Genomic DNA, 12,380 nt, shown 5'->3' on the forward strand with positions numbered 1-12,380 from the left:
TCTTGCCTTGGAGGAACTGCATCGTTCAGGATTTTAAAACTACCAAAGTCTACTGGGGGAACACACTTCCTGCACTTCTCTTTAACAAGCTTTATCCTCTTTACTTCTCTTTCTCTTTGTGTCTATTTTTTCATCTGGAACAATACCTCTCCCTGTGTCTTCCCAAACTGATGCCAAGAGATAGAGGATAAAAACCCCATGATTACAAGGATACAGCCAGCTGCATGAAAGTTAACCTGCTTTCAGATGCTGACTCATGGAAAAGGAAAAAAAAAAAGCACCAGAAGCTGATTTTGGCTGCAGAATTCCTTTTGAGTGGGAACATGATAGTGAAAACTTGGGAAGGATAAGCAAGAAAGAAAGGAAGGAAAAGGAAAAATACTTGATAGATGCATTCTCTTGTATATCAAAGACATAGCCTAACAAGCTAAGCAAACACAGAAAAACACTCAAATCTTTCCTAAGCCTGTGCTCTTAGTATTTCACACATTTCTTTTCCAAAGGTCATCCGAAGTTAAGAAACAATATGTTCTTTTTCCCTTTGATAAGGTACCTTTTCTCAGAAGACAGGTTAGCTTTTCAAAACATTGCTTGGACATTTTAAAGCTACTACCCGTATAAAATTTTCTGAATAAAGTTTTTTTCTTCTTTTTACCTCCCATACCCCCCTCCTTATAGATTGCAGATGTATAAAAAAGATCCTTGCTACAGCTTATGTGCTTTTCTTACTCACAAATTGAGTTCTGCTTCTTGTAAAGGAAAAATTGTCTGTTCCTTCCATTGCCCTTGTAATGAAAATTATGTGCAGTCTAGACAAAAGTACAGTGCCCCTGTGGTCCAACAGATAGATAATGATCATACAGGAGCTGCTCTTCTCTCACAGCTCTGGGTAATGCAAGAGGTCAACACTTGGTATCTAAGGTCAAACTGAGTACAAATCCTACCCCTGCTCACAGCAACCAGGACAGCCATAATGAATTCTGTGCTTTCCAAGGAGCCTGAGCACACTTTAGGGGACACAGGACAGAGCCAAAGAAATGCACCTCAAGTGGGGTATTTCATTAGCTTAACCTCATCTGAAAGGTCTGAGTACTGCTCCTTCCTCTGTAGTTTGTAGGTTAAGAATACAATTACAAACAATTCATCAGCATTTGGCTTCAGGCAGCAGGTCAAAGAGGAGTTTAGACTCAGAATGAAGTCAAAGAACATACCCAGGCGTGCTATCTGCAATCTTTAATGCAGACTGGCATGTAAAGGCTATTCAAGAGTTCAGCTTGAAGTTATGACTTTGATGCAGAAATTACTCCGTGAGGTTGTTGCAAAAAGCTAGAGCAGTAGATCCATTAACCTGTCACTGGACTGAGGCCAGGGTGATGTGTATTCAGATATTCGCTTTATTTTTGGAAATGCTGGTTAAAATTTTTCAGCTGGAGAATGATTCTTATTATATTTTTTTAAGGTAAAGATTGAATGACAAAAGGAGCTTTTTAAAAGCAATTCAAAATTCTTAGGAAGAAGCCAACAGAGATAATTATTTTAGTTTACCTAGAATATTTCACAAAATATTTAGGAGGAGATATTTAAATGTAATATTTCAGACTCTGCCTCACAGGGTTTACTTCATTCTGAGTTTAAGAAAAAGCAGCCTGTTGAATTCACTGAAGTTCATGCCAGGCAAGACTGAGCACATAATTCCTGATCAGCTTCAGTTCTGAACTTCCTGAAAGTTCTTTTGGATATATCTACTTTTCTAGGGAAGCGAAGTCTTCAACTTGGGGAAACAAGCTGACATACAGGTGAGATATCAGGTCACATAAAAGCTACCCTGACATTTACTGGAAATTTATGTATAAAAACAGATACTGGGATGCTAGTTTCACAATGAATTGTGTACAGATTAGGCAAAGATCACTACACTTTGCACCTTGCTTATACAGTCATATTTTGAGAACACCTGGAGAGAGCCAGGGTTCTCTGAAAAACATGGTTCAGGTTCAGACTGAGGTATGTCAGCAGGATGTTAGCTCAGAGACCAAAAGATGACAATTTAAATGTTCATATAGTTTGTGCAGGTGAGAATGGAGAGGCAAAAGCACAAGAGTGCAGACATTACTTTGAGAGACACTCCTTCCTTGATGATACATGGAAGTTATATTTTAGAAGTATTGCTTTGGTCACAAAAGGTGTTGGACATTTTCCCATCCATTGAAAGGCAGCCAGACTCAAAGCCCAGCGCGCCCCAGAGGCACAAGGCACAGCAGGCTGATCACATTCTGACAATCTGTATGAGCCAAGCTTACTCTGCAGTAGGCATTCAGAAGAGTGCCTGAGATTAGTTCTCCTGATTCATCTGCACCCCGTAAAACTTGATATAATTCAATGTTTTCCACCCCTCTTTTCTGGTGTGCAGCATCATCGAGCTCTACGAGATAACATTTAATTTTACGTTACGTGTTGAGCAGCTCCTAATGTAATTAGCCTCAATGTAATGGCGTAATTTGGTTTTGGATGGGAAGATTTACAAAGAAAATTAGAATAAATGAATGCACAAAGCACCAGCTGGTGCTTATACCTACTCCCACATAAGAAGAATATTGCTATTTGCAATCCTATGAAAGATGAGATAATTTGGATAACAAGGATCAACAAAGGGTGATGCAGCAGTTGGTCTAAACAGAAAGAAATCCACAGACAAATCCTGAACCATGTGGGATATAAAGCCTGCCAAAGCTGGCAGTAACCCAAAAGCATATTTTAAGGGAAATAAATATTGCAGTGCATAAATGTACCACATGGTGCATGACAGCAAATGGCAACAGCAACAAGAACAGTAATAACTGACCAGCCAACTCAAGGGCTTCAGCTAAAGAGGGCTCCTGACTGACAACTGAACTTATATTTACACTTTTGATCACTATTTTGAGTAGGAGGCTGTCTAATCTCCATCCTGTATTTGGAGGTTTTCAAAATTCAGATAGAAAAATCCATGGCTGACTTGATCTAGAGTTGGTGACAGTCCTGCCTTGAGCCCTCACAAAATGAAGATTAACATGTAGGAGATGAAGAAGGTATTAGTGTTTACATGTACCAAACATATCATATCTAAGCTTTCCTGAGCAGCATGTGAACATGAAGAAAATTGTATATTATCAGCAAATCCAGTTGCTAGGTAATGTCCTGTCTTACAAATTTCACTTCAGTTGCTTACCCAACTTGTTTAACTTCAGGCACTTTTAACAACATTTCTACTGTTGGACTTATCCCAAGATGAAAATTTACTTTGGCAAACAGGCCATGCCCAAAGACAGACAGTATTTTGCTTTGTCCTAAGCAGTAGCAATTCTTAACATCTGAACTATTTTGGTGTAATTCTTAACTCTGGAATTCCTTAAGCCAGTACAGCAGAATTATACCCGGCCTTGCATTCAGACATGTTTGAAGAAGAAAACAAAACAGGAAAAAGTGCAGACCTTTATCTTAAATACAGTCCAAATGTGTATGTGTGAACCTACATGCACATGCACTCAGGTATCCGTACTATAGCATTATCTAGGTGGTCATAGCCAGAAAGAAAACATGCTTCAAAGAGTTTTGAGGAGAAATTAATGTATAGGCACTGGGGAAATTGGACAGCTGGTGCTTCTCTCTGGCAAAGATTTGACTAAGAAAACAAATTCTTTTCATGGGGATCTGTGCTTAGCCATATATTCCTTATATTTAATAAATTAAGTAGGTTGGCAATTAGGCAATATATTTCTGCAAAGAAAGTTCACGAGTTTATCTTTCTAGCACCCATCCCCTTCTTGAGAAACAGGAGATGTTTATAAAAAAGTGAAATGGTGACTTTGCAATTCCCATTCCCTTGATACACTGCAGGACAGAAACCTCCACATCCCAAATCAGAAGGTGGGACATGCCCCTGATCAAGAGGAAAGTGTGACCAGAGGTGATAGGAAAGCTGCTGCTACATTTTTCATTTTTCTATTTTGCACAACACTTTACTTCCTTGACTATATTTCCTTCACTATACTTCCTTCATTGTTTCTGGTAAACAGCTGGAACCTTGATCTCTCAAGGCTAAAAGAACCAAATACAAAAAGACTAGCTGATAGAGGCAGGGGATGAGAGCCTTGTGAAAACTATAAGAACATTCAGTAATCTCAAACATGAATTAAATTAGATATCTAATCAGCAAATTCTCCCAAAACACTTCTCCCTCAATACTTCCATCTGGACACAGAGACAGATACCTGAGTGTCAGGAATTCTCTAACAGATGGGAAAATACCTCTGCTGCTTCCTCATAATCCCTTCTGGAGCATTTGCTACCATGACAGGTCCTTTTACAATACTAAAGAAGAAAGTGATCTGTTAGAAAGGTTTTTCTAGCTCTATTGTATGATGAATTCCTCTTGTTCGCCTTGAAAGGGATGGATGTGATCACTTCTTCCCTTGTACACTTGGGATCTACATCCCCAAAGAAGCACTATTAAAAATCCTAACAAAATGACTGCCCTAACAAATTCCAAACTAACCCAGTGTTGACACAAACACATTTTTACTACATGCCTTAACAAAGCATGCTTCACCATGTGAAGTGGTAACTGCAAACTAACTGTATCTCTTATTGATTCAACACAGGCAGTATAAAAAGAAAAAAAAAAAGAAAAACAAGAAAAACAAAAAAGTAAAAAAAGAAATCAAATATATAAATAACACTTTTTTCCCCAGGTATTTCTTCTTCCAAAAAACAATGTTCCCTTCTGCCTTGTCCAAAATGCATACAGCCCAGCTACATAGTGACTAGTATATAGTTATAGAGTACATATTACTTTGGTGTTGAAGAAAATGTGCTTTCAGATCTGTTACAACAGAGTTGTAATAAAGAAAGATTTGACTCTTCAGAGGACTCCTGTGTCCTATCAAGGTAACTCATGGCTCTCCTATTTAACCGGCTAGAGAAATTCCCCTTCTGTTAGCTGCTCTCATTTGACTTTGTTCAGCTGAGAACTCTGTCACATGCAGCCCAGATGGATCCAGCTGAGGCAACCACGCAATGTCCCTGTCGGCACTGTCCAGATCTGCAGCTCTGTTACAGGTTATCTGCAAAGCAGTAGAGTCACTAAGGGGAATGTACAACTATGTCCCAATTCAGAGTGTAATTGAGGATTAAAGAGGATGTGAGCTAGAATGCTGCAGCATGTATTCAGTTACTGAGTCACCAGCTCTTTCATCATTTAATGTTGGAACCAGCACTTGAAACAGTCTGGGAGGAAAAAAAATCCTATCCAGAGGAGGAAAACCTACAGAAATGTGCAGGACTGCAGGACTGCTCTCCAGAAGCAGGGAGTGAGACAGGACTGCAGTCTGCTGTGATCCCATATCCTCCTGCATCCTAATCTGGTGTGTACAGGTTATTTATTAACTGCAAGATCAGGAGACAACCTTGCAATTCCAGCCTGTGCACCAAATGACAGAGCAAATTTAACAAGGCTTTCCCTCCTGAAAGCTGCAAAGTTAGTGTTATTTCAGTTTCAGCTTTGATTCCCCCTTCCTCATGTTTAAAATTACTTACATAAAGAAGTGTTTGGAGTTTGCCAGAAGACACAGAAAACAGGTGGATAAACTGCCTAATACATGACAACTTTGCATAGTACAACATTATCCTGAGGCCATGCCCAAGAAAATTACTGGAGACTGACTTGCAGGAAAAGTGGCTATACCACACAGACATATGAGTAATTACTAGTTGAACCAGAACTAATTCTACAAAGAGCTATAGCAATTGTTAGCCAAATTGAGTCTGTCATGGCAGATGCTAAAATAATTGCTATGGGAGATTACAGGCCATATCCAAGCAGTTAATTCATTAAAAGTGTAATATTCAGAATGGCAATGGAGAAGCAGACAAAATGGTAGCAAACAGAGCACAGTTTTTTAATCAAACAAGCACTACTGCCCTCCTCTGTCACCCTCTAGTTCCCTATTAATAAGAACAATTCATGCTTCAGTTACTGCTCAAAACTGCATATGTTTGCTTACTAGCAGGCCTGAATGAATTTCCCTGTGTCTTGGGTTTGGAAAAAACAAAGAATTTTGTAATGTTTTGTACAGTTATCTGTGACGGTGTCCACAAGGGTTCTTGGATGAGGGAAGAGACGAGGATCTGACTCCATGTTTCAGAAGGCTTGATTTATTATTTTATAATATATATTATATTAAAACTATACTAAAAGAATAGATGAAAAGGTTTCATCAGAAGACTAGCTAAGAATAGAATAGCAAAGAATGATAACAAAGGTTTGTAGCTTGGCTCTCTGTCCCAGACAGCTGGGCTGTGATGGCCATTAATTAGAAACATCCAAGATGGGCCAATCACAGATCCACCTGTTGCATTCCCTAGCAGCAGATAACTGTTGTTTACATTTTGTTCCTGAGGCCTCTCAGCTTCTCAGGAGGACAAATCCTAAGGAAAGGATTTTTCATAAAAGATGTCTGTGACAGTTATCAGTGTGAAAAATAGACAAAGTCATTGTCCTTGCTATAAACCTCTCACATGAAAAGAGTGGAGTATTGCTAAAAAGCTGTGACAGCTACTAGTTTCAACCAGCAAGATATTTCAGCAGAGTCTTCAAAGATTCACAGAGGCATTGTTTACAGAAATGTCTGCATGAGCACTTGCAGGGAAAAAATATATATTCCATGTGGAAGGTTTTTTTACCAAGGGTTGTTCTGCTTGTCTCTGCTAAAGAGAAGAGAAAAGCTCCCAGACAATTTGTCTCCCAGCATGAACTAACCCTTGGCTCTACTCAGACGCAATTCCTAGCAGAGCAAAGGCTCATTTATGTCCATCAAATTCCACAAGACAGAGGTTATAGAGAATGTTATTGGCAAATAGATCACATGCTGGCTGGCTGCAGAGGTGCATACAGCCCTGCAGAAAGAGAAGCTGCTTGAAAGAGAAAGAAAATGGTTAGACACTGGATTTATATATATGTAGGCTGTTAAAATTGGTCTACCCCTTAAAACTGGTCTATCCCTGAGCATTGATTACTTGTATATGTGCACCTTCAGGACACAGCAAAAAAAAGAATTCAATTTCATTTGGTACAACTCACTGTAGAGGAAATGATGCTTGACATATCACAGATAAAAATAGATATTGGACAAGTATACACCAGAACGCTGCATACCAAGAACTCCAATGTGACTTTTACAATTTTATAAGTTTGGATGTGTGGGAAAGAAAACAGTGAAATTTGCTTTGCAGCCAGGTTACCAACCTTACCTCATGCTGAATAGTACTTTACTAAAAAGCACTTTACAAAGCACACCACTCATTTACAGTTCAACAGGATGCAGCAAGAGAGAACCTATTCCAAAACGTGGAGTAAAAAGGCTTTTCTCAGATGTTATTCAGAAGTTCAGCAGAAGTGATTAAGGAAAACAAGTCTGTAGCCACAATCCCAGTCACACAGGGATATACAAATTAGGTCCTCCTGAACTGCTTCTGGAAGTGACAGCAAACCAACAAAGCGCTGTGGCAGAGACAACATGGGAAACCCATTTCAATTAAACAAAGAAATAGGTCCCTGTGTTATGTATGTGATGAGTTTTCTTAAGAAAGAAAATAATTTCTCAAGAAAGTTTAGTGCAGGTCTAAGCAGAGCAACAGCACAGAAGAAAAATGGGTGAATCTAAATATCAAACAGAGTTTACAGCCTCCTGGACAAACAAATGAGAAAATCATGGCCTCTCAGGTGAGACATTTCAGCTCTGCAGGGTATCCCAAGATAAGAGACTGGGAAACTGGGAATCACAGCTTCACTGCAAGCAAGCCAGGTGCTGCCATGGGAGGCAATAGCATCGCCTCTCGTGTCTCCTCCTGCCTCAGCACCACCAACCATCCCCACCATTCTTCTCTAGGTAGCTGCTTTCACTAAGCAAACACAGCAACTCTGCTAGCCCAGCCTGGTCAGAAAGGAATTTCTGAATGAAGTGGTTTTGAAGGCTATGCAGATTTATCACACTGTAGGGAAAATAGACATTTGAAATAAACATTGACAAATTTTCCCAACTGTAAGTGTCAATTTTTTAGTTCAGAATGACTTAATTTTTCAAATATAATTCATTATGCACCTCAACTAGACTTTTCTATAAGGTGATTAAATGTCTGTTTTCTGTTGCAAGAATCACCACCCAAAAGCTATAAAATAAAATGAGATGATTAGTGCTCCAGTACATATGTATATTACAGGTACATGAACATATAAAAACCAGATACACTGGTGTAATTAGCTGATTTAGCAGCCATGCTGTAAATCCGCAACAGTTTTCCCTCAAACTCTCCCCTCAGATTTCAACACTGCAGAGGTTCAACGTGATGGAACTACCAGACACACAGAGGCAGGTGATTTCCAAATGCTCCTGCTGTAACCTCCTCTCTAATCACCTGCTGGAAGACAGCATACTGTGCCACTCAAATCATGTTTACAATTAACATGCCTCTTCAAAATGGCCACTCCAATAAAGAAAGACAATTATCCTCTATCAACAGAAGAAAAGTACAATCAAAAGTAGTTACTACTGTCTGCAAATGAGCCATTTTTCTGAGGACTGTATACCAAATACCTCTTCTTCTGAGAAGAAAAGACCTTGCACAAATTGGGAAAATCTAGACACAGGGATATTCCAGTTTGGACAGCTAGCATGTTTCTGATAGAAAAGTTATGAAAACTGACTTTTTTAATATAAGCTTTTATAAGGTTGTCTCTAGATTTGATTTCTTACCCAGAGCTTTTGTCATTTATTCAAATAGATACACTTAGCCTGATCCTTAAAGCTGAGCTTTTATCAATTCTTGAACTATATCTGATATATATGTGCAAAATAAGCACTGTTCTGACAGCCACCTTCTTCTTAGGTCATTGCATGGTGAGCTTTACACAGCAACCTGAAGATGAACAAATTGAACTGTAACAAGTTGAAATAATGTTTGGGAAATGCCTCATTACATCATATATTAATTTTTTTCTTCCCCTACAGACAAGAAGCAACAGACCTTACATTAGGGTCCTGCAGACTGGAGGTCTTACTGGGATTTACAAAAGAGGTCTCTTCTTTCACAGCCTGTTAAAAGAAGGAGCCAAAGTTTAGTACAACATCCATGCACTTAGGATAATACAACAGTTTATTAAAAAATTATTCCTGTAAGCAGCTCAGAAAACTGCAGCATTCAAAATGCTTACTCTGACCAGATTTAAAAGACATGATCTTTTTGGGTTTTCATCTCCTACAGCTGAGATTCACTGTGATGAGCAACAATGTACAATGTGCAGGGCGATAGTATAAGGGAGAGATTGGTGCTGGAGCAGAAAGAAAGGAACACTGACATTTATGGCTCCTCCAGAAAGCACTTGAGCAGAAATCATACAAAATCTACACAGACAAACATACTGTAATTGAGCTGTCCTTTCAATTGGAGTAGAAAAAATATTTATTCTGAAATAATGATGCCAACTTTTCATTCAGTTTTTGAAAATCTAACTGAAAAATGTGATTCCCTACATATATTCACACTGTATGCACAATTCACAGAAAATCTCACTCACTACTGCTCTGTGCAAAATTACAGAGTCCTGTCTCTCATATGCCATTTTTCTGTTGATTTGAAAATACTAGTATTGCAAAATAACTCCCATGGAAATTGCTTTATTACCTAGGAAATGCTCAATCTGGGCAGGTGTTGATATACTCTTCATCTGAGATGTGGTATTCCCAATCCATGTGTAAATGCCAGTGTGAGGACAACACTGCCCCTCACTACAGAAAATACTCACTACAGAGACAAGAGTATTTCCAAATACTCCTCCCCATCAGTCAGGGACTTCTCAGACTGTGACATTTGCAACCCTCTATGTGAACAGAGGGGGACTGAAATAGTCCCACAGCAGAGTGGTTTTTCAGTGCTCAGTATCTGAACCACAGTAATTTGAGGCCTTAGGTCCAGATCAAATTAAATTAAATGTGTCAGTCTAATCCTCTTAAAATGGGATGAAACAGATTTCTTCAAATCCATCATATCCAAATCAAAGGATTTTACAGACACATAAAAATATTGTAATGTTACATAAGACCTTCCATTCAATAAAAATTGAAATATTTCATTTGTGGGTACTCATAAGAAAAGAAAACAAAATCAAATCTGAGTTTCTTCTATACCTTAGCGATGAACTAAATTAAAAATATCAGTAGGGATACTCAATGCTTGGGGAAATCACCCAAGTGTTGGGTTTGTTTTCCCCTTGTGCTAGAGAGAACAGAACCCTCATTGCCACTTCCCAGATCGTTATTTACCAGATCATCAGCCATGCTGCAAAGGGACTGCTCCAGCTTAATTGTGTACACAAAATTAACTGTATGGGCAATTAAACTGGAACCACTGGAAACCTGACAGAAAGTGAACTCTGTTCTGGGTCTTCTCCAGCCCAGGCAAGCACCTGAAGTGATGGGTTAGAGGGCATTTTGAGACAAGTCCTTCAGTAGGAAGTTCATCCCTTCCTACTAGAATTGTTGAATCTTGTATGTTGATACCAAAGCCCCCATCTGCAGAGAGGGGACCTTCTAACCCTCATCAGCAACTTTATCCCTCTCCCAGGGGGCTAGTTCACAGAGGAAGTTGGTTTTCAGCTAGGTTACTTGGAGGAGAACAGGATCAGCAGCAGCTACTGGAGAAGCTCCACTCCAATGTAGTGCCCTTACATATTTGGGTTTAATCTCCCTCAGGCAGAGGTTTTCTCAGTCCTGCACAAACACTCCAGAAATTAAGGAATCAGATAAATGTGAGACATTATCACTACACCACCATGATTATAACTCAGCCACCAAGTGTTTTGCTGCCAAGGTTTTCAGTGAATTAATGTCACCTCATAAACCATTTGGGGATCAAGAGTGCAATTTTACAATTTTAATAAATTTGTAGCTTTAAGCAATTCAGCTCAGCTTTAGAAAACATTTTTACTAGTCTTCTAGTAGCTCTGTCTTGCATAATTTTTATTCAAACTCTTTTGATTTCTTGAAAGGAAAGAAAAAAGTTTTTAAGGACTTGGGAGAAAGCATTGAAAATCATTCTTTGTTGGCATAGATGAGCAGTGGAAGCAATATTTCTTTGTTCTGCAGACATTATAATGCTTTTTATAAAGTTGTTTGGTTTCTGAAATCTGTAAATGTGAATCCAGCTGTCAGAAACCTAATACAAGGTCTCTTCTTCCCCACTGATGTCTTAGCAACATTTTATTGTTAAGCCTGTCAAGCTAGCTGCTTATTATGTGTCAAATTGGTTACTTTTTAAAACTACAAATTTTAGTCCATTCCAATTTTCACCAAAGTAATTGATCTGCATTTTAAGATGCACTTGAACACAACAATGGAAAAGAGATTACAGAGATCAAGAACGCAATGCAGGGGTTGTGACTAGCAATGAAATTATTAAAATTCCACCTCCTTAAATGTAATAAGCCATGGATCTCATTAGCCAGCTGAGAGGGCTTCACTGTGTTAGAGCCTTGGTGGCTTCTCAGCTCTCTGGCTACATTATTTCTCTCTTTTGTCTTCTCTCCATTGGAAGGCTAAGCCTGCATCTCAAGAAGTCGTATATTCCTAAGCAGCATGACCAGCATGCTCCATCAATGAGGAATTTCTCTTGGTATTAATTTTTCTCCATTACTACTCAGGTTTTAGAGATCAGAAAATACTCCTGAACCCACAAGTAAGCACTGCAGACCAGTAAGCAAGTAATCCCACTCTAAATTGTAAGGAGAGAGGGAGCATGCAAAGAAATGGGGGGGCCTGAGCAGCCCCAGGTGATAAGGCCTGCCCTCAAGGTGCCATGGGTGTGCATTGGCAGGTACAGATTAAGAAGGATGGGCTCATTCTTCTCACCTTATGCCTTTCTAGCTGTGGATGAACAGACACAGGAAAATGTTATACTTGCAAACCCTTCTGCAAAGGGCTGCAGCTGTCAGAAAGTGTACCACCCCTGCTTCAGTTGAGGGCTTGTTGGCTTTTGGGGTGTTTGTACAAAATGAGGTCAGTAAGTCATCACCTGGCAGCCTCCAGCTTTTATTTTTCTTCTTAACACTGCAAATCACATTCACTAATCACAGAAGGACTTCCTCAGCCTTACTGAAAAGACATGACTGCAGAACAAGGGTTGTGCTTGTAGACAGCCCTGGCACTGTAATTCCCAGATGGTTTGCCTTATTTGAAAACAAGTGCACCTGCTGGGGCCAGGATTTGGGTTTCCATTGCAGGATGCCTTCCAGCAATGGAGAAAGGGGGTTTAGCCAAGGGTGGCAGGAGGTGCCTGGTAGGGAATGTACA

General features: G+C 39.4%; 1 protein-coding gene across 2 annotated transcripts in view; it reads right to left on the reverse strand.

Moving 5' to 3' along the window:
- EPB41L4B (erythrocyte membrane protein band 4.1 like 4B) overlaps positions 1 to 12,380 on the reverse strand; it is a 169,420-nt gene that overhangs the window by 37,700 nt on the left and 119,340 nt on the right. For both annotated transcript variants that reach the window (XM_058042194.1, XM_058042185.1), the window contains exon 19: positions 9,061 to 9,128. In XM_058042194.1, the coding sequence (XP_057898177.1) occupies positions 9,061 to 9,128 (68 nt within the window). The remainder of the gene's footprint in view (positions 1 to 9,060; positions 9,129 to 12,380) is intronic.

The sequence above is a fragment of the Melospiza georgiana genome, chromosome 1 (genome assembly GCF_028018845.1).
Source record: "Melospiza georgiana isolate bMelGeo1 chromosome 1, bMelGeo1.pri, whole genome shotgun sequence".
Classification (NCBI taxonomy): Eukaryota; Metazoa; Chordata; class Aves; order Passeriformes; family Passerellidae; genus Melospiza; species Melospiza georgiana.